At 41.4% G+C, this 22,690-nt stretch overlaps 1 protein-coding gene across 3 annotated transcripts in view; it reads left to right on the top strand.

The window, feature by feature from the left end:
• trim67 (tripartite motif containing 67) overlaps positions 1-22,690 on the top strand; it is a gene marked incomplete at both ends in the record, with an annotated part of 57,467 nt that overhangs the window by 27,581 nt on the left and 7,196 nt on the right. The window contains 7 exons of one of the 3 annotated variants that reach the window (XM_084001314.1): positions 3,044-3,139; positions 6,320-6,442; positions 13,135-13,245; positions 15,783-15,936; positions 18,801-18,881; positions 20,294-20,457; positions 21,305-21,452. In XM_084001314.1, the coding sequence (XP_083857440.1) occupies positions 3,044-3,139; positions 6,320-6,442; positions 13,135-13,245; positions 15,783-15,936; positions 18,801-18,881; positions 20,294-20,457; positions 21,305-21,452 (877 nt within the window). The remainder of the gene's footprint in view (positions 1-3,043; positions 3,140-6,319; positions 6,443-13,134; positions 13,246-15,782; positions 15,937-18,800; positions 18,882-20,293; positions 20,458-21,304; positions 21,453-22,690) is intronic. The other 2 variants (XM_084001315.1, XM_084001316.1) reach the window with 2 other exon arrangements.

Here is a 22,690-nt window from a genome sequence, read left to right on the forward strand (position 1 = left end):
AGTCTCCTCAGGCCTGTGGTAGGAAACAGGAATAAAAGGAGGAAACCTCAGACAGAGAGACTATGATCCTATTTTCAGGATAATAAAACATGCAATGGATGATAAAAATAGATCCGCCTGACAAGATATTATGATGTGATGTCACCAGCAGCTGTTTGAAACATGAAGGGGATTTAAAACCTGGGTTTGAGTTGTGATCCAGTCTGACCTTCGCTCAGTGTGGCAGACACACACAGCTCCTTCTCTCTAGGAACCAGGAAGGAGGTCTTCCCCCTCTCAGATCGTATCGCCTTCTGGTGGCCGTGTGTGTGTGTGTGTGTGTGTGTGTGTGTGTGTGTGTATTCATGAGCCCACCATCCGCCTGGGTGTGGCGACAGCAGAACAGATTCATCACAGCTCGGCATGTGTGTGTACCAGTGTGTGTTTCCTTTGTCCTGTCCTTTCTTGTTTACCAGTGACTGATCCACACACACACACACACACGCAAACACACACACACACGCACACACACACATGCACACACACACAGGATTTGGTTGGAGTCTGTCTGCAGTCTGCCTGCTGGTCGTGGTCCTCCTCATATTCTGTATACGTCTCTCTCCACTATAAAGTCAACATCACGTCTTTGTCTCTGTCTTGAACCGACACCGGTGTCAGTTCAATAACATTTAAGATGTTAGATCAGTTAGTTCACAACCTCTTTTGGCTCGTGACCCTCATTTTGACATCACAAATTTCTGACGACCCCGTCAATCAAGATGTGCCAGCTCATATTTTATGCTGCATTTTATTTGAACTCAACTTATAATAGAGAAACTGAAAGTATAGAATACAGTTGTTTAAGATTGTGTGTGGTGTCTTTAATCATAATTTCATATGATAATTCAATAATAATTAGTTAAAAAATATTTTGCTTTTACTAGTAATTCAGGCGACCCCATTTGAATTTCAGGCGACCCAACATGGGGTCCCGACCCCAAGGTTGAAAAACACTGTGTTAGACAGACTTTTGTGTGTTAAACTTTCCACAGATATTTCTATTCAGTATGCAAATTTTGATATCAAAATCAATATAATCAAGTGCTGTTATCATTTATTTATCACAGACACCGGAAAAAGTTAGATAAAATTAAAGAAATTACATAGATGTGTTGTTTAAAATGTTCTGTTTCTGCTGATATTTCTATTCAGTATGTCAAATAATCCTGTGTCTGCAGGTAGAATTGCACATTGGTGTTTTTATAGATGATTGTTAGGATTATAGGTTTATATAGGCTAAATGTCCATAAGCAGCTACACCACTCAATTTAACATCACACATGCATGAATACGTAACAAATATTAGTAAAAAAAAACCTTTATGAATTAAAAAATATGGTCTCCTTTAGTGAATTATCTGCTGACTAAACATGTGAGCGTAGGCAAAGCTTATTTTCTTTTACACTAATGGGCGTTAACGACTTAAAGGAGGCGTCTCAGCCGTGCAGAGGAGTGCAGGGGTGAAACATGTGAATTAACCTGTGTTTATGGTTCTGGCTGCGTCACCGTCTGATCCACGACGGCAGCAGCTGCAGGACAGAGATAAACAACACGAGCTTCAAGTCTCTTCACTGTCACCGCTCCTCATCCTCACAAGCAAATTAACCCACAGGCTTGTAGGAAATAATCAGCCTTTTTTTTTTACACCCAAAACATTTGATTTAGAGCTTTTCTTCACGGGGTCTCTGCGTTTATTAAAGGGTGCAACATTTTTTTCCCCCCTCACTGCTCATATTTAATTCATGAAAACAAAGTGTAGTGTAGTTAACGGACAAGATGAGATGATCCAGTCAGTGAAAATTAAATAAACAGCTCGGAATCAAATCAGCAGCAGACAGAAGATGTAAAGATAAAATATTTTACACCATCAGTGTCTCACCCCTCTACAGATATCATGAGGAAGAAGTCAGAGAACTGGGTGGAGGAGCTGCGTTTTTTGGAGGATCAGAGCGAATCCGATCCATTAGTCGCACCACTCAGATCTAAGCACTTTGCTGACAAAATGTTTGGCTCGTGTTGAAGATAATGTGTAGTTTATATTCTCTGCAAATGGCAGCGTGTGGATTTTTTTCAAATATTTAACCATTTTAAGCTGTTTTCCCCCTTTATTAAATCATGTTTTAGTCAAAATGTCGTGATGATCGCAGTTTAGAAAGACGTAAATATTGATGGATGATTCAGAGACACATGAAAAAGTTCAGACTGGTCATCTATATGTAAAGGTAGAGCAGGTGAGAAAGCACTAAATGAGTGGGACTGGGGCAAGTAGCTGTGGACTGAAGGGAAACAGGAAGAGCTGAGGTTACTATGGGGCAAATGGGAGTGAGGAGATTATTGACAAAATGCAGGAAAACACGACCAATGACTGAATGGATTGTGTCATAAATGGATTTTCAGATCTTTATGTGACGACTGAAATTATGATTTTATCATTATTTACTGAATTAACGTCCTTAATTGTTTAATTCTTCCCTTTTTTTATGTGTTTACATCTTAAAGTCATTGTGGATTTTATCGCCGCTAATCTCAATCAGAATCTAATCTAGATTTACAAACTTAATCCCCGTTGTTAAGACAAAGCAGAGTCTCGGCCTGAGAGAGGAGGAGGAGGAGGAGGAGGAAAAGGAAGAGGTACCAGTTAATTTGCTGCAGGCTGGGATCAGGCGTAAGCTGAGCATCCTGGGAGAACGGCGGCGTGCTGGGATGAATGATTACATAACCGACGTCTTAGTGGAAAAGCCTCAGTGGTTTTACTGGTTGAGCAGAGGAATGAGGATGAGGATGAGGAGGGCAGTGATTCAGCTTAATGCAGGACTAATGTGATGTGATGGTGACTGTCGGTGACATTTTGAAGCCCGATTTAAGTGTCAATCTGCTTTTGTGATACAATTTCTTCCTCTTGTCACGAAACACGAGCACATTTCTGCAGTCTGAGAATTAAATATTGAAAACACAACAAAGCTTAAGTGTAATAATGGTTGTTTTTTTGTCCTTGTCCCTGCAGTGCCAGCTCTCCCAGGCCCTGAACGGCGTGTCTGACAAAGCTAAAGATGCCAAGGAGTTCCTGGTTCAACTCAAGAACATGCTGCAGCAGATCCAGGTACAGTTTGGTGCATTTTTTTGAGCTCTCCGGGCCACCGTACAGTAGTAAACAACTGCTAATGCGAGTGTTAGCTTATTCTAGCTGTAGCAAAATTAACAAGGAATAGAAAAGGGACCACACATGGACATGAAGCAGCTTCTGTCAAGTCCACTGTTGTATGTATTTTTTCCACATGTAATAGCAAAACCTTTACTGCTGAGGCTGAACAAGACATGAGCAATCAATAACAGATCGATACTCCCGCCTAGCCCGCATGGAAACTCACAGGAAACAAAATGAAACCTGAAGTGTATTTTCTACCATGTTATAAAAGGTAAAAAGAACATTCATCGTTTTATTCTGTTTCCTTCCCTCAACCTAAAGGCAGGAGCAACAGATAACAGATCTCCATTTCCTCTTTAACAGGCATTCTCCACTCAAAATAGATCAAAATCAATCAATTCTTGTTATAAATCACCATATTTCCCCCAACCTCTTTTAATTAAAGGGATAGTTCACCCAAAATTCAAATTTCACTCATTATCTACTCACCCTCATGTAGACTAAGAGCTGTGAGAATTTTCAGAGTCCTCCGTCCCTTCTTTGAGTTACGGGGGGGTCCGTGCAGCAGTATTTGTCCATATAATGGTTGTGAATGGATACCAACTTTCTTCGTCCAAAAAGACACACCAAAAAACATCCAAATACCTCCATACTGCTCGTCTGTAATGTCCCTCTTGTATTGAAGCCCCGACATGAGAAATTGTTCCGCCGGTCAGTGCAAATGATGAGATTTGCACTGACACAGGAAGAGCAGTGAACTGAGACACTGGGAGCTTCCGCTACAAACAAGCTTAAAATATAGACTTATTTAATTTTTTCGGAACAACATGTCAGGGCTTCAATACAAGAGGGACATTACAGATGAGCACTATGGAGGTATTTGGATGTTTTTTGGTGTGTCTTTTTGGACGAAGAAAGTTGGTATCCATTCACAACCATTATATGGACAAATACTGCTGCGCGGACCCCCCCCCCCGTAACTCAGAGAAGGCACATAAATTTGAATTTTGGGTGAACTATCCCTTTAATTAACTTATATTTTTTAGCTTTATTATCTTTGTGCATTCAATAGAATTGCCATTATAACCACTACATACACCTACTACACTAAACCTTAACCATAGAAGCCGTAGTATGAAAATCTAAATTATTTACACCATGCTAATGTGGCTATTTTCAGGTGACTGTACAGGGAACTGTTTCTACATGCACAACATTTCAAACCTCACCGTATCTCAGCTGCTTCAGGATTTTATTTTCTTCCTCCTGTTGGATGTTGTGGGGCAGAGCTCTGGGCTTTTTTTAAACCACGACCGATATCCATGTCTGATCAGTTTGCCCTCCCCCACACTGCAGGGGGTCTTTACATAAATTACACGTTTTTTTTTTTCTGTAGATAAACTAAATCTTGCTCTGGGGGCAGAACTTCCTGGTAATAGACAACAAGCTCCTAATAAATCAGTCACACACTTCACATTTGGCCTCCTCACACTGTGCAGCAGCAGGGAGGTAAATCCACTGACTCACTCAACTAAAACAAACCAGATCAGCCAAATGTGAAGTGTGTATTTATGCATGTGTGTGTGTGTGTGTGTGTGTGTGTGTTTGTGTGTGTGCATTTTCCCCTGTGGACAACAGTGCAGTGCAGCTGATCTCTTCTGCAGCATCTGCCAGTCATGCACACACATACACATACACACACGCACGCACACACATCTATAGAGTCTGCATATGCACTGTCATCTTGTGAGCCCCGGCTCTACATGCAGGCATTAAGAGTCTGATTGCAAAATGAAGAGGATAAAAAAGAAAGAAAGGAAGAAAAAAAAAACTCTTAGCAGTGCTTTGCTCTGTCTGAAAGCCGGAGACGATGGAGCGATGGCTGGATAAAGAGAAATAAAAGTGTGGGAGTGGGAAGGAATAAAGATCTTCAGCTCTCATCCTCTTACTGATGTGAACTGTGTCTCTCAGTGGAGGAAGCTTAATTGGAAATCACTGATATCCACGACCTCATCTCCTCATCATGTGTGTGTGTGTGTGTGTGTGTGTGTGCTCAGATAAAGAATAATAATAATAAAAACAACATAACTGACGCGACACAGAGTTGTGTCCACAGTCTCTACCCTCCGACCTCCCACAGCCCCTAAAACTCCCACTTTACATATTTTATCTTTACTTTTTAATGATGTGTTGTGTTGACTCTTTTATCCATGTGCAGCATCTTTGACTGATGTGAACGCAGCTACATGGATTATCCTCATTATTCAGCATGTTATAAATCCCTTTCATGTTCCTTTCTTCACTCTCTGTTGTTTTACTACGCACTTGGTTATATTATCATTTAATAACTTCGCATAAATAAAATAAAAGATAATCACTGCTACAGAAGCTTATTCTTTTAAAATCCAGATTAAAATGATCAAACTATTGAGCTGGGGATAAAAATAACAGGAACAAAGGTGGGTGCATGTGTCTATTGATGTTTTTTTTTAAAGGTTTTCTTTGTTTTTCATCATTTTATTTACATCTTACATTAAATTAGTTTAATATAAATGTGTTGTCATTATAAAGAGCAGAAGAAATGATGAATAAAACATAAAAAATTAAGATAAAGATATTAAGAAAAATTAATTTAGCAGGGAGTTTCATCTTGAAAAAGTTAAACACTTTATAATTTTATTAAAAAACAATAACCAGGAGTGCATTTACAGTAACACGTGTCGTGCACAACAGTGTATGATTTCTTTCACGTGTAGCTGCACAGATGCTTAACGTGTCGTACACACACTGTATGTGTTTTTGTCTGCTTCACACTGATGTTTTTTTATGCATCGGAGACAAAAATAGAAGGAGATGAATTAACATATCAGCAACAAACACAAGGCGGCTGCGTGCTGCTAAATGAAGCAAAACACACCAACAGATCTATTTCGGGACGTGGCGGTGATTGAATTATTTGTGACAGAGGCTCCTAATGAGAGCCACGACGTCGCAGCAGCTTAAAATAACACAACTTTGACTCAAGTGTCCCGAAGAATTTAATATTATAACATCAGGAGGGGAAATTGATGATTGTTTGTGTCTTTTTTTTTAGCTTATGATGATGGTTTTTTTCTCTGTTGTGTGTTGCCTCAGGAGAACGGCGTGGAGTTTGAAGCCTGCCTCGTGGCTCAGTGCGACTCGCTGATCGAGGCGCTGACCAGACAGAAAGCCAAGCTGCTCACCAAAGTCACCAAGGAGAAGGAGTACAAACTAAAGGTAACACAATGTCTCTCTGTGTGTGTGTGTGTTTGTGTGTGTGTGTGTGTGTGGCCAGCTCGATTGTAAGAAATGAGAAGAATCATCAAAACTGATCCAGGTCGCCTCATCTAACCACCTCGTGACCTTTCCTGCTGTCATCAAACTGAGCTGATGCTGCAAACTCTTCTCCATCACTCCTTCATTAGTCCAACAAGACAAACTAAAACAACTTTTCCTCCCTCTCCTCTCCTGAGCCGAGCTCATCTGTTTATTTTGGGTTATTTAATTCAATAATATTGAAATGTGGCGGCCTGCTCGCCTGCTATTTTCGGTTTCTGTCTCTCTCTTTCTATTTCTATACTTTCTGTCTACAAAAACTGTGAAAGTCGGCAAAAAAAAGTTCAGGTCCAGAATTAATAAAGTGAATATTTTGTCTTTAAGGTCAGAGGTCACGCTGTCCTGTTCAGACCTGGACGTACAATATAAATGTTAATATTTAATCAGAGCTTTTCTATTATTCTACTCACGCGTCATAAAGTCAAGCTACACTTTTGATTTCACTTTGCAAAGTTAACCTCTTCATTGATATTTTTCTAAAACTTTCTTATAAATTGTTATATTGTTAGGCTCCCTTGACAAGAGGATAATAGTTTTAGCTTCTGAAAACCTGGTTTCAGATGTTAAGTATTTCTTTTTAACATCAGATATTTATATAAATTAACAATCCATAATCATATTAGAAAGAGGGACTTTATTAGTTGTATATTAATGAGTCATAAAGGCAGCGGACAACGTCATAAGAAGTGGGTTTTAATGTTGAATTGGAGCTGGTGCAGACACATCTCGACAACTCAGCCCATTCAAATGAGATGAAGCAGAACTACAGAGATTTCTTACATTTAATAACCAGATCAGCTCCGACTGGGAGGGATGAAAGTGAGCTCATCTTTCATAATCAGAAGAAGCGGTGGGGAGTTTAATACCTGAGGAAGGAGAAAGCTCCTAAATTGAATCATTTCTGTTTAGCAGAAGTCGTTCCTTTTTCTTTTTTTCCTTTTTTTTTAAACTTTCCTCTGTTAATCCACCACTGGGGGTTTTCCTAAGTCTCAGCGTATCACATGGACGCCTGCCCAGCCTCAACGTGCCCACCGACCGACTGACCGTCTGGATGGTGGCAGGGAGGAAGCAGGGTGGGGGTGGAGGGGGTGAGGGGGGGGTTGGACGGAGGCCCCAAGGACAGCTGTTGTGATTATCTGCAGGCCGGGGATTGAGATTTAGCCAGAGGGCAAAGAGCTGGAAGAGCTGCGATGGAGCCGTGACAAGAGACGAATGAACGGCGGCTCGTGGATGACTGATAAACTCCTGCAGCATCTTCACATGAATAAATATTCATATGCACAGTGTGTGTGTGTGTGTGTGTGTGTGTGTGTGTGTGTGTGTGTGTGTGTGTGTGTGTGTGTGTGTGTGTGTGTGTGTGTGTGTGTGTGTGTGTGTGTGCAGCAGCTGATGGACTGATTTGACTGCAGGATCCCATTCATGTGGAGAATAAAGGAGGAAAGACCTCAAATCTGATCCTGACACTGATCCTGGACCCCGACAGCTTCCACATTTCTCTTTTAATAAATGAAAACAGTGCAAATTTAAAGGACAATTCCGGGCAAATTCAACTCGGGGCTGTATTTTCCGAACATTTTAGGTCTAAAAGAAGGAATCTGAAGATTTTTTAGTGGGAGTGGAATTTGCCCGGAATTGTCCTTTAAACCACAAGACTGCTTCTCACACTATACTCCCACTTACTGGGAAACAAAACTGAAAGAGCTGCTCAGTGAATGAAAAGTGTTGCTCTTGGACGACTTTGAATGCGGAAATTACGTAACCGCACTTCAACACTTTTCCATTTATAAACGCCAGTAGAAGGTCGGAGAAGATGATCTTTCGTTTTTTTTGCTTTTTCAAAAGCACTTACAAGGCTTTTAATCTGTTTTTATAGACGGACTGTCTCCACCAAGAAAGGCAGATGTTTCTAAAATTCTCCAAAGCCACAACTTAATCTCTTAAAAGCAACATATTTTTTTTTGCTTTTCCTCTTCTAAACAGCAGAGAAATACTTGACTGCATGAGTCTAATGTCTAATGTCCACAGCTTAGTTTCATCAGGTCAGGTTTTGAAGTTCGACCCCGGAGCGTCAGTCCATCAGTCTCACCTCACCTCGTCCTGAACGTCCGACCCCGCTCTGTGTGTTAATGTCAGGAAGCCCGCGCCCTCGTTTCTCTCCTCGTTCACGTTTCGTCCATAGGTTAGATCCTGCAACACATGCACAGCACACACACTCAAACACACACACACACACACACACGCTGAAGTCTGAGCTATAATCCAGCAGCTGATGGATTAATATTCACTTCTCTCTGACTCGTTGTACAGACGACTCTGTCTGGGTCTTTCTATGAATGAGATTAGCGTCAGTTCAGTCTCAGTTACTGGAGTCAGAAGCTTTATGGCTGAAATATGAAATATACACATTTAAGTTGTGAGTTTTACAGTAAAGCACTGTTGTATTCAAAAAAAGTAGAGTAGATCAATACAAGAGAAGCCAAGAAACAACACAGGCAGCATTTGTCGTTCCTGTGATAGTAGGCTACAAATCTCCTTATGAATATTTTAATGTTATTTCTTTTCTATTTCTGTTTATGTAAAGTTTTAAATCACGTTTTTTGCACCAAGGAAGACAGTGTATATTTACCAGAAAGAGAGAAAACGTCCTCCAGTACAACATGACCCCATGGTTCGTTTGTGCCACAGTTTAGCCTATTAGCCTATTAGTCATATTCACAGTGTCGCCATCTTTGCTAACCGTCACCACTCGGGGTGGGAAGACTCAACGCCGTCACATAACAACCATTTAGCCATTTAACTTTCCGGTGTTCACCACAACATCTGATATCGGCTAAAAATAAAAGCTTGTTAGCATCTTCCAGGCTTGAATAACGTGAAATATCCTGGGTGTGCGTTGACTATCTACAGTTTTACTGCTTTTCCATCTTACATGACATTAGCAAGTCCATCTGATATCAACAATCATGTTACCGTTAGCAGTTGCAGCTAACACCGGCTAACGTATTTTTTAATTTTTTTTTTATGAAGGCTGCGGCTAACGTAATTGTTTCCCCAAGTGGTGACACTATAAGGAAAGGAATAAGGAATAGATGGCGACGCTGTGAATATGGTCAGTTATTATGACCATAGTTACACTTTGTTGCCAGGCAACATCTAGTGGTCACAGTGAAAATTACAGGAGCAGAGTGAAAAGAGTGGAAAAACCTGTGTTAGGAGGATGTTGAGGTGGATGCAGGTGGTCAGACAGGTAGACAAAGGACTGAGATGACTTCCTACATGAACCATGGCGGTTTGGTCGTCAGTAACCATGACAACAGAAACGCATGTTGCGGAAGGAGCCTGCTCATTATAACAAAAAAATCATGATTTTTTTTTTCTTCTAAACCTGACCAGGTAGTTTTATGAATCAGTGGCTCATATTATGTCCAGTGGCGCAGTGGTGTGTTTATATCAGGGTAACCATGACAACACAGGTCTGTGACGTGCACCGCTCTAAGTGTGCTATTTCAGGAGGTAGGAAGGAACATGTGTCATGCTTTTATCTTGGCATCACTTTATTTTATTGTTAAGGTTTTCTTGGCGAATGTATGAAATTGTATTTATATTGAAGGTTCTATAAGAAAAAGAAAAAAAAGAAAAAAGAAAAGAGACATCTGTGTCGTATCAGAGGTTTGAAAAACAACCTAATTGGATTTTTAGGTTGGAGGAAGTCTGAAAATATCAAATAAACCAAAAAAACCCAAACAAATACACAACAACAAAGCGTCTCTAACCTGAACTGAAACCTGGCTGGCAGTGCGACGAGCAGCCACTGATCCTCATTCACAGCCAGTCTGTGCTCTGTCACATCTGGCCCTGCATTTGTTTCAATATTTGCTCCTTCAGATTTAATCCAGATGTGTGTGGTACGTGATGAGGAAGCCCCCCGGCTCCTCGGCCCCTCTCCGCCTGCAGCAGCAGCAGCAGCCTGTGGCGGGAGGTGGCAGCTCGTCCCAGCGGGACTCTGGGAAATTGAAATAAATCTGAGATTTACTGAAGCTTCACGCTCCTCACTTCATGTTGTTTACACAGGAGATTAAAGAGACAGGTTTGGATTGAAAAGCAAATTTTCTCTTGCCTGTGTGTGTGTGCGGTGTGTGTGTGCCGTGTGGTGTGTGTAGGCCATGTGTGTGTGGTGTGTGTGTGTATTTTGGTGCATGTTAATGTCACACTGACGCCTGATGCTATTAATCTCTGTTGACCTTTCAACGACCTTCGATTGATTCTCCACATGTAGAAAGTATTTGACCATCTGCGCTAATTTAACGTCAAATTAAACATTTTAAAGGGATAGTTCAACATTTTGGAAAATTGGCCATTTGCCATAATCCCTATAGTCATAGCAGTAGGTTCGTTACCTTTAATTGTCGGTGCAAGCTATTTTTAGAACGGCGGAGCAGAGCCGTGAGCAGCTCAGAGCTACGCTACGGAGGCTAATGGGATTTCTTGGTTTCGGTTTCTTGGGATTATGGCAATGGGCCAATTTTCCAAAGTGTTGTACTGTCCCTCTAACGAATGTATGAATTAATAAATGTGTTAATAACTATATCGTGATGAATTTAGAGCACCTGTGTTGATCGGACGCCACAGAATGCTTTAGAGAAAAAGATGAAAGACTTATTATGCAGATAAAAGAGTCAAATAAAATGATAGCCTACAAATAATAAAATAATCAAAAATAAATCTATATTGGTTTGATCCTCTCTTGCTTGTCTCTTCATGTTTGTCATATTTCAACTTAAACATCAGCTGACAGGTGGATAATTAACTGTGATCTCATTAAACCAGCCGACTAATTACCAAGACTTCATCTAATTATCTCTCTCTCTCATTTCGACGGCCATTGTTTAACGGTTTAATTAATTATCGTGGATTCACCGACACCGCAAAACTCTTTGTGTCTAGTTTCTTATGGCTTCACCCTGTGAGAAGTTGACGTATCAGCAGCATATAGCTACCGCGACCGTGTGCACATACGTGTAGATAATGTGTGATAAATGACGTGTATCAGAACAAGTCGTTTGGAATCACTGATGTGCTGCTGGTGTGAGTGAATGTAAACAAAAGGTTAATAAGCCGGTGACAGCTCGCTGACTTTCAATTAGCCTCCGACGTCCACTCGTCCAAATCTCATTTCCATTTCTGCTCGGAGTTCAGCCAGCAGATAGACGACTGACGTATGTGTGTGTGTGTGTGTGGGTTGTTTAGAAAGACGTGCTCCAATCATATCTTGAGCCAATTTTTTTTTTTGCTCCTCTTTCCTGTCGGTTTCCTGCCAGACACAAACACACCTGTCGTCTCCGCCGCCTCCAGTCGCCCACGTCTGAACGTCTGTTCTCCGTCTCTGTCTAATTACAATGATAATGACACACAGCCTGAGAGCAGTCCTACATCAGCCTGAGAGCAGAGAGCCGCCTTCCACACCGAGTCTCTCTGTGCTCCTCGTGCTGTTATATAGACCTGTAAGAACTAAAATATCACAGTGTTTTAGGATGTGATCACTGACTCTTCCCTGGACTGGATTAGACTTGTTAGACCTGTTGCCCTCTGGAAGCAGCTTCAAGTCACTTTTAGCACTCCCCTCTCCCTTCCCCTTCAGGCTGCACTTGAAAATAAGAATTTTGTTCTTAATTTGCTCGCCTGGTTAAATAAAGGTTAAAAAAAAAACCCAAAAAAACAAACCTGGCTCCGCCCACATATGTTCTCCTCAGTCTTCCACCTGGGATTGAAATGGATCTACAGCCCAATCAGAGAACAGAAGGAGTGACTGAAAACAATGACGCTGAGTTTATGCGCTAAGCTTGACGTTTACGAAGCTATTCGCTCCATTGCGGCAACTCTGTCTCCAAGAATTAAAGCAGAGTTAACAAAGTTTTTTGTTCTGTGTATTCTTAGATTTGTAGAGTGGGAAAAAAAACTGCAGCTGTCGTTGATGAGATATCTAGCACACATTCGCTTTGCTTTGCTCATTGCAGTGAGTGGGGGATGGTGGTTGTTTACAGCGTGCAGCAGCTTCATTGCGTTAGCGATTGGGTAAAGGCTAAAGATCCAATAGGTTTTAAACTCCACCTACCAGGAAGTAAATGTTTCTCAATGAGGAGGTGTCTTTGCACAAATTGAAATAAATTGCGAAGAGACTGGTTGTCTTGGCTGCTGACTGCTACAGTACCTCCTGGTTTGTATGTATGTGAATTCTTCTTCAGGGTGTGTGTGTGTGTGTGTGTGTATGTAAATGAATGTGTGTGTCTGTTTTTTATGACACCAAGTTGCACACTGTATTTTTGTAATGCAATGACAATAAAGGCTTTCTATTCTATTCTATTTGATTCTGCATCGATTGAAGTGACATATCAATATTTTAAATGGTGACACTGCTCTATCAGCCAGCTACGTTTATATTTGTCCAGAGCTGTTCCATGTGGTAATTTCATCAATAAAATCCAATATATTAAGACTGCAAACAGCTCCCTCAGCACTCGTGGGTCCGTGGCGACTTTACAATTGTTTAAAAAGGTTCAACAGTGATTTTTTTCTTTCTGCTGTGTCTCCTTCAGGTGGTTCGTGACCAGATCACCCACTGCACCATGAAGCTACGTCAGACCACGGGGATGATGGAGTTCTGCCTGGAGGTGCTCAAAGAGAACGACCCCAGTGGATTCCTCCAGGTACAGGCTGCCATGGTGCAACAGTGTGCGTTTTAAAAAAGTGTATAATGTTACAAACTTTTGACGAGTTCAGAAAAACAAGCGCTTGGATCTGTTCCAGCTCTGAGGCGACATATTTAAAAAAAAAGATTCAGTCCAACATGGTTTTAAAAGTGTTTGGATCTGGAGAAACGTCTCGGCTCAGCAGGGAGCAGCTCATCCTTTAATTTATCCCCCCCCAAAAATCACCCAAAATCTGGACACCTGTGGTTTTCACAGCACGAGAGGATCATGAGTCTGTTGCTGCTGCTGCTGCTGCTGCTTTTAACTATTTATTAGCACAATTTCCTCGAAGATACGGAAAACACAGATTCATGTGTCCACGCAGCAGGAGGCGCCATGTCGTCCCTTCGCCTTAAGAAATGAACTCTCATACATAAACTATCAAAAACAGATCAATCTCTTCAGGGAAGTTGATCAGCATCATGGAACAACAGGCGACTCCTTTAAGTCTCTCAGAATAAAAACTCCAGGCAGAAACAGCACGGAGGCCTCACGTTTAAATAAATCAACTTGAATCAAGTTTTAAGTATTAACAAACAAACAACCAAACAAAAAAATATGTAAATGTGAAGTTGAAAGGAAGGAGGAAGTGCGACACAACTCGGCTGCTCTGAGCTGCTGAGGAGAAATCAGCTTTGCAGGAAGCCTCTGATGTTTGTGACGCCAGCTCAGATTAAAACACAGCACAGAGCTGACGGGAGAAAAGGAAGAGGAAGAAGAAGAGCAACAACAACAACGCACAGTCGTCTAACCAACACACAGACACACACACACACACACACAGCAGCACAGGAAGCTTTAACTTTGCTTTAATACTGCGGCTGATCGTTTTTAATTGACCCGACCCGTTCAGCTATCAGCAGCCTCAGATGCTCGATGCGGCCGATCGATGTGTTATTGATCAGAGCGCGTTTAGGCCAAACAGAGAAAAAGGTCAAATGTAACATGTAGCTACTCCTGTGGAGAGGGAGGATGTGGAAGAGAAGATCTGAGACACTGACGCCTTGACGCTTCATTACAAATCATTGATAAATACAATTTAAACCCTTTATAGTGCACTTTGTTAAATACTTGGAAATTCAAAAAATTTCAGCCCTGGACCATTTTCTTTTTTTTTTTTTGCCGCAAATCAAGGTTAATGAAGCTACCTTTATTTATAGGAACATGTATTAATAGGCCCTACATTGTTTTTATCGTATTTATCACAAAGAAGTGACTTAATGTGCTTGATAAAGAGTTAAAAACTATAGATTTTGTTTAAATGAATGTATCTGTGACAGGTGTTTTCTGCACGTTTTATAATCCTAAATCTATTTGGATTCCTCTAATTGGAGTCTTAACCCTCTCTGGGCCTGAACATAGGTATAACGTGACTTCATGTGCATGTCTCTGTCTGTGAATTGGCAAACAAAGAGGAAACAGACATGAGTATTTCAGTTCATGCATAGTTCATATAACAAGTGACTGAGAGGTTCAGGAGATCCTTTGTTCCCAGTGCCAACAGGAAGTGGCTCATTAATGGACTCACTGGATTATTATCATCTATTATTTATTATGAATTTTTATTATTACTTACTGTCCAGACGCCCACGGCGGTCATACATCCCTACATTTTTACTTACTTACTCATTAATTCTACTTAAAATAAAGTTTAATCTTCTCAAAATCAGGTGAAAATAAAAGCTTTATGTCGGGAAAACAGAGGAAATAAAATGTAAGTACTGTCTCTGCTCCTGGTTGTTAATGATTCTTCCTCCTGGAGAGCGATCGCTCCAGAGAAACCGAGTTAAGGTTAAAGGGAGACATGAAATAGAGATCAAAGACCCTCCTGTGGGACGCATACATCCTCTCTCTTCTATTTCATCTGAATTTTTAATAATGTATTGATTATGTGCTTCTATACGGCTGCCAGCGCCTAAATACAGTGTAAAAGGCTGCTATAACGGAGGGTGGAGGTTTTTAGAGCCGAATAAAAGCTCAGGATCATTTGTAATTTCAGCTGATCTGACGAGGAGGGAGAAACTGGAGTTAAATGGAGCCATCTATTCTCTTTATGCTCGAGGCTGAATCTCCAAATCCTCCGCTCGTGTTTTTTGCCTTTAAAGAAAATAGCAATGGGGATATTTTGCAGTTGAATGTAGTTTAACGTAATGTTTTCACTTAGAGTTTTTTTTTTTTCTAGGGCAGTGAAGAAGCTGTTACGTACAGGGAAGATGAGGGGGTCTAATTCATATCCTTAAATATTTGAACTGCACTAATGCTTGCCTCATTTCACATGTCGGACACTATGTAATGAAGCCACGGATGGAACCGATCCCAGAAGAGCAGCTGTTCTGTATGCAGCGAGGGTATCGCAGCCTCCCGAGCATATTTAAATGGAGATGTTGAACGCATGAGCTCCCAATTCCTCTGTGTGTGTGTGAACGTGTCTTTTCCTTTGATGATTCTCCTATATATATATTTATATGTGTGTGTGTGTGTGTGTCTTTGTGTAGATCTCTGACGCCCTGGTCAAGCGAGTGACGTCGTCTCAGGACCAGTGGGTGAAAGGCGCCTTGGAGCCAAAAGTGGGCCCTGAGTTTGACCTGACCCTCAGCACCGACTCACTGCTGCAGACCATCCTGCAGCTGGACTTCTGCCAAGGCAAAGGTGAACAAACACAATACACACTTCTTCCCTTCAGGTGGTAAATCTAAACCCATTTCACAACAACATGTGAGTCATAACTACAGGGTCGCTCAGTTACACTCCAGATAATTAGATAATGTGTTTATGTGCAATATGCCTGTCATTATCTCTATACTGTTTTTTTCTTTCACTATTTGAAACAAAAAACATTGGATCCTTCATATCCAATAATACATTCATTGATTAAAGGAGACATATTATACCCCTTTTCCACGAATTAAAATAGTTTCCAGGTGTCTTAGAGACATGTCTGTGACATGCTTTGGTCAAAATACCCCAAGGATCAAACATCACAGCGCTTTTCATCCTCTCAAAACAGCCCTGTTCAGAACGGCTGGTCTCAGTGCCTGTCCCTTTAAATGCAAATGAACCACTGCTTGCCCCGCCCCTTCTACTGGTACCAGGTAGGGGTGGTACTATGCAAATTCAAATCCTAGGTACATCACTGGAAGACAACTGAGGGAACGGCTCGTAAAACCATATGGATTTCAACCTAGGGAGTCTGAAAATGACAGATTTTTTGTAAATTCTCACATTTTTGGGGCCGGAAGGCAATACAAACATCCAAATATCTGTTAAAGAGCCTTCAAAAAGTGATATTTCCATAATATGTCCCCTTTAAGGCAATGTAAGAGTGTCTATATCACTTGTTTATGCACTGATTCAAATATGCAATATTACAAAAGAAGTTGATTTTGGCCGATTAAGTTATGTTTTTAGTGGCAGTCATCTTGTTATAATGTTTGAACTCTACCAAGTCAGAATCATTTTCACGTTCCTGCATTTCTGCTAACACTGCATAAATGCAGCATTAGACCAGTGTGTCTGTTTGAAGCCACAGTGGCCAATTTTTGTAGAATTGGTGGAGTGCACCTTTAAAGTTAGTTAAGATAAGAAAAGATCAGATAAAATAAGTTTTGGTTTATTGAGTTTTGTGTTCAGTACAGTGCAGTAGCTGTGATCTTTGGGGTTCATACTAAAAGCTGCAGGGAATACATCATGTCAAGACACTACAACAACCTTTCTTTGAATTCACTGCCAGATGAGACCGTTTCTATTGTGCTATCAGTTGTTTATACTGTGATAAAGATCAGATTAGGATATTTTTCCCCTTAATTTATTGATTCGACAAGTAAACAAGAACTGTTTTCACAGGCTGATGACTGAGACTGAGCATCTTGTAAAACTGGAGTGCAGCTTAAAACAGGCCCTACAGTATAAATTAGTCAGCTTGACATGAGCAAACACACACACACACACACAAACATCCCTGTTCTGCAGCAAATAAATACTCCTTGTTGATATATTTAACGATGATGAATAAACATTTCTTCCCTCTCCTCTTCTTCTTGAGCTTTCCTTATGATCTACATCAGTGTACACACAACTGGTGATTAGCTATTCATTGGCTGTTGCTACCCGCCTGGCAACCAGTTGGCGTGCATGAGTAAACACGGCGTCTTTTATATTCATTCCGCTGCAGCGCCAGAGATCGCCCAGATGTATTGTTAATGTACATTAAATTTGTAATCAGCAGCACCATGCATATTCTATTTCCTTATTGCTCCAGTGAGGCAGTAAAGATCAGCTGCTCTCTTCTGCTAATGTGGATTCAACCTGGACACTTAAATCAAAGAGCAAACAATCCCCACTGCCTTTTTGTGTCAAGCAGCAATGCAGTTAATATTTCCAATCTGATTGCAGCTATGCAATCAAGTATAATGGGTTGAAAATATGCAAAGCTCTTTGGTTTCCTTGGTAAACTGGGAACCTGGTGACCTCAGATACAATAACTCAAACTCTGTGAATGAGTAACGTTAGTCTGATCTGCAGGTCACCGCTCTGGTTGTGTTGTGTTGCATTTGAAAGGAGTTTTTTCTCAGATTTGAGCTGCAGTTGAGTTGAGCTCTGATCTGAAAAGGCTCAGAGAGGCTTTGATCGTCCCTCCTTTGTTCTTTAAGGCCGGTGACATGAAGCTCATCTGTACGTTTCCCCACCTTCAACTCCCACTGATCATCCAGAACGAAGCATTAAGAGTTTAAAGATAGAACATTTGATTCTTAGCTCTTTTTCTTTTTGGTCTTAGACAATAGACATCCTGCTGATGAAATAGTAGGTGTTGAATTTAACAAAATAGTGTCACCAGATTTCTTTTATTTTCTAGCTGAATTGAAGCTTGAATTCTGGAAGTCTTATACTGTATTTATGTTTTTGTTCAGGATTAAAATTACTGGTTTTTCTGTATTTTTGTTGCTAATTTTTTTAATTTATTTTGTATTCTGATTCTTTATCTTTTGTTTGTTTAATGAAAGTGTGACTTGTGTTGCTGACCTAGTTACACCCTATCAAACAGCAAGGCCAGAGTCTCTTTCCTCTTAATAGGAAAGCTTGGAGAGAGCACTAAACTCAGATTCTAGTCAAGACCAAACCTTTTTCTATTGGAGCAGTGTTAACTGATCTACTGTCAGATATTTGTGTGAAAAAAAGCGAATTGTGCTCCAATATGCAGACGATACTATATTTTACATTGATGAAACTGTGTCTAACTTTGATGTCATCTCTTAAAATAACTACATCTTCTGTTAGGAAACACTGTCATCTGACAACAAATAGTTAAAATCATGAGATCAACATATCAGTAGACCAAAAGGATCTATTTTTTTTAAGCCACCTGTAGGGCGATGGATCTTTCGTCATGTTTTCAAAAACCGATCAGAAGTTTCCCCGCTCGTCTCACTGTCACTTCCAGCTGCTTTACTGTAATATGCAATCTTCTGTCCATGTGCTCTTGTATTAAAACACCCAAACCGACGTGACACTTCCAGATGTGCAGGAGAATCCATTATTGAAACAAATGCAGGCAGCAGACAGTGGTGAGGCTGAGATGGAGACAGAGAGCCCAGGAGGTATTTCAGAGAATCTGCTTGTTCAAAGTAAACCTCTGTCTTCCTTCCTTGACTTTATTTTGTCACTCCTTCCTCCTCCCTCGGTCCCAGTTGCCCTCACAGCCATTCTGGTTGGAAAAAAAAATCATCGGTCTCTTTTGTCCCCACAGTGTCTTTTCTGGTTTTCTTCCCTCTGCATGGTTTTTATTTTGTGTGTGTTTTCTAGCAGCACCTCTGCAGAATAGCGCTGCCTTCACTGGGGCGCAAGGTTTCTAAAAGAATTCAATTTGCTGAAATTTGTAGCCTGAAGTATTTCTCTTCTTCCCAGATCAACCTTTCTTTTTGTCACCAACTCCTTTACTGTTGCACTTTCTCCTCAGTAAAAAAAAAAGAACAATCAATCTTCATATCATATCTGCAAGATGCTGCATTGCACCAGATTTAGCCAGATGAGCTGATGATTACAAATTAATTCATTAAGGCGAGAACAAGTCATTTGAATTTTCTTTTGGTTGAATATGTGGATGAAAGAACTACTTTGGCTACAAATACTGTGAAATACATTGAATTTAAACACTTTAATTGATATGTACATGTGTGTGTACTGTGTACAGCACTGTGACACTGTTCCTCCTGTCCTGACTGCTGCCTTTCCCCTGTGTCTTCACTACTGTTGTGATTTTGTCTTGAAAAGATCAGATGAGCGCCGACAGCTAAAGGCAGAAATATGAAGCAGACTTCATTACTCTTAGATCTGCCTACAACATGTGTTTTTTTATATTTTATTTTCTATTCTGTTTGTTTCAGCTTCTCTTGGACTCCAGTTTTGTCTTTTTGTTTGTTAGCGCAAAGTTTTATCACATCAGGGGGTTAGACAGATATATCGCTTTTTAATCTCTTTGATACAAAGCTGGTTCCCTTTTTTTTTGACCTTCCTAACCAGCCCAAAAAAAAAGAAAAAAAAAAAAAAATCCTGCTGCTTTAAGTGATTAACTCGTTTTAACGGGTTTAATCAGGATGCCCCTCTGCTGGGAGTTCACATCCCAACACTTCAAAGCTTATACGGGTCAAACTCAACACACCAGTAGCACCACTCCATCTGTACTGGGCATGGTGTCCTCACATGGCCTACTTAAAGCTGCCACAGCTGTTGCCCTGTAAATGAACCCGGAGCATTTTCACCTTTAAAGGCTTTTTACTCCCTTTCTCCCACTGGATCCACATCATATATTAAAGCTCCGGTTCACAACTCAGCCAGATTCCCTCCGTTTGTCTCCCCCCACCCCTTCCCATCACTCCCTCTTTCTACTCTTTCTTCTAACACCATATTGATCTCTCAATCCCCCCCTTCCACGTCTTCGCCTCCGATCACAATCTTTACTCATCCTTGTCCACACCTCTCCCCCCACCCCCTCCCCTCGTCCTTTGTACAGTGGAGACGGGGCCCTCGGTGCCGGCTGCCCCTCTCCTGCAGCTGGAGAAGTGCTGCACAAGGAACAACAGCGCCACCCTGGCCTGGAGAGTAAATGCACCCCAAGGCAGCCCCATCGAGGGCTACATCCTGGAGCTGGACGACGGCAACGGAGGCCAGTACAGGGTCGGTACAAACACACACACACGTTTGTACAGCAGTCGTTGTGAGGACACTCGTTGACATAATGCTTTCCCTAGCCCTTAACCCTTACCTTAACCATCCAAAACAAATACCTAACTTTAACCATCACGCTTAACCTAATTTAAAGGGATAGTTCGGCATTTTGGCAAATTGGCCCATTGCCATAATCGCTATAGTCATAGCAGTAGGTTCGTTACCTCTAATTGTCGGTGCAAGCTATTTTTAGAATGGTGGAGCAGAGTTGTTTTAGAGGTAAATACAGAGACATCAGCGGTTTTGCATGAATTTACCTCGAAAACAACTCCGTCTCGTAACGTTCTGTTATTATCTCATAGCGTTATTAACTATAGGGATTATGGCAATGGGCCAATTTTCCTCACATGTATAGCTGTACAAGTACACACACATACACACACACACACAGGCTCAGAACACACACTGTAAAAGTATGCAGCCTCTTCTCTTTTAAATGTTATTATGAATAATCTATATGCTGCTCAGTTCAGCCAGATGGCTGTGTGTGTGTGTGTGTGTGTGTGTGTGTGTGTGTGTGTGTGTGTGTGTGTGTGTGTGTGTGTGTGTGTGTGTGTGTGTGTGTGTGTGTGTGTGTGTGTGTGTGTGCAGTTGAGTGTTAGTGTCATCATTTAAAATGTGTTAGTGCTTGACCTACAAATAACTTGACAATGCGTTCAGATAATGAGATACATGTATGATGATGAGTTTAACCAGCGGTTGTATAGAATATGTATGTGCACGCACTTCACTTGCATATGTAATGATGCTTAAGTATGTGTGTGTATGTGTGTGTGTGTGTGTCCTATACACTCAGGAGGTGTATGTTGGGAAGGAGACGGTGTGTACGGTGGACGGCCTGCATTTTAACAGCGCCTACAACGCCAGGGTGAAAGCTTACAACGCCATCGGTGTGGGTCCGTACAGCAAGACGGTCGTTCTCAAGACCTCTGATGGTAGGCTGTGTGTCTATGTGTGTGTCTATGTGTGTGTGTGTGTGTGTGTGTGTGTGTGTGTGTATGTGTGTGTGTCCCAGCTTGCCAATTTGGCATTGAGCAGCTTGAACATAAAAGGCCTCTGTCTCTGGCTTTGTCTCTGTTTTGTTTGTTTTTGTTTGTTTCTGCACGGTGTTTGTGTTGATCTCTGTGAAACAGGCCTCATCATGTAATTTAATTTGATCTGTGTGACAACGACGAAGGAGAGGAAGACGGGACGGAGCTTTTTAAGGTGAAGGAAAGAGAATAAATAGAGAGATAGTGCTTTATAGTCTAGGAGAGAAACAAGGAGGAGGGTGGAAAGGAAAGGAATGGTGGACAGAAAGCAAAAAGGGAGGGAAGGAAGAAAGGAAAGGAAAGGAATGGTGGACAGAAAGCAAAAAGGAAGGAAAGGAAGGAAGGAAACAGAAAGGAAAGGAATGGTGGGCAGAAAGCAAATAGGAAGGAAGGAAAAGGAAAGGAAAGGAATGGTGGACAGAAAGCAAATAGGGAGGGAAGGAAGGAAGGAAGGAAAAGGAAAGGAAAGGAATGGTGGGCAGAAAGCAAATAGGGAGGAAAGGAAGGGAAAGGAAAGGAGGGATAGAAAAGGGATAGAGCAGCACAGATAGAAACTGAAGGAATGGAATTTGAGAAAAGGAAAGGAGATAAAAGAGATGAGGAAGGACAAGGAGGCTGAGGAGAGGAAAGGACAGGAAAGAAAGGAGATGGAGAAAAGGAGGAAGGAAAATCAAGGGGAGGAATGGGCAGAGAAGGAAAAAAGAAAAGAGAGGAAAGAAAGAGAGGTGGGTAGCAGAAAAGAGGAAAAGGACACAGGAAAGAAAGGGAAGCGTAATCCTGCACAGCCACAGCGGGACAGGGATGGAGAGTTACCCCAAACACACACACACACACACACACACACACACACACAGACACACACACACACACACACACACACACACACACACACACACACACACACACACACACACACACACACACACACACACACACACACACACACACACACACACACACACACACCGTGCCAGCCAGTGAAACAATGGGCATTAGAGTCTGTTCTCTGACTGATAACCGTTCATCCCCTCTCGTCCTCTTTTTATTTCACACTGTCATCTCTCCTCCTGCCCACTCTCTCGCCCATCCTCCTCCTCCTCCGTCCTCTCTCTTTCCTCGACAGATACACACACACACACACACACACACAC

Source organism: Trachurus trachurus (genome assembly GCF_905171665.1).
Source record: "Trachurus trachurus genome assembly, chromosome: 24".
NCBI lineage: Eukaryota > Metazoa > Chordata > Actinopteri > Carangiformes > Carangidae > Trachurus > Trachurus trachurus.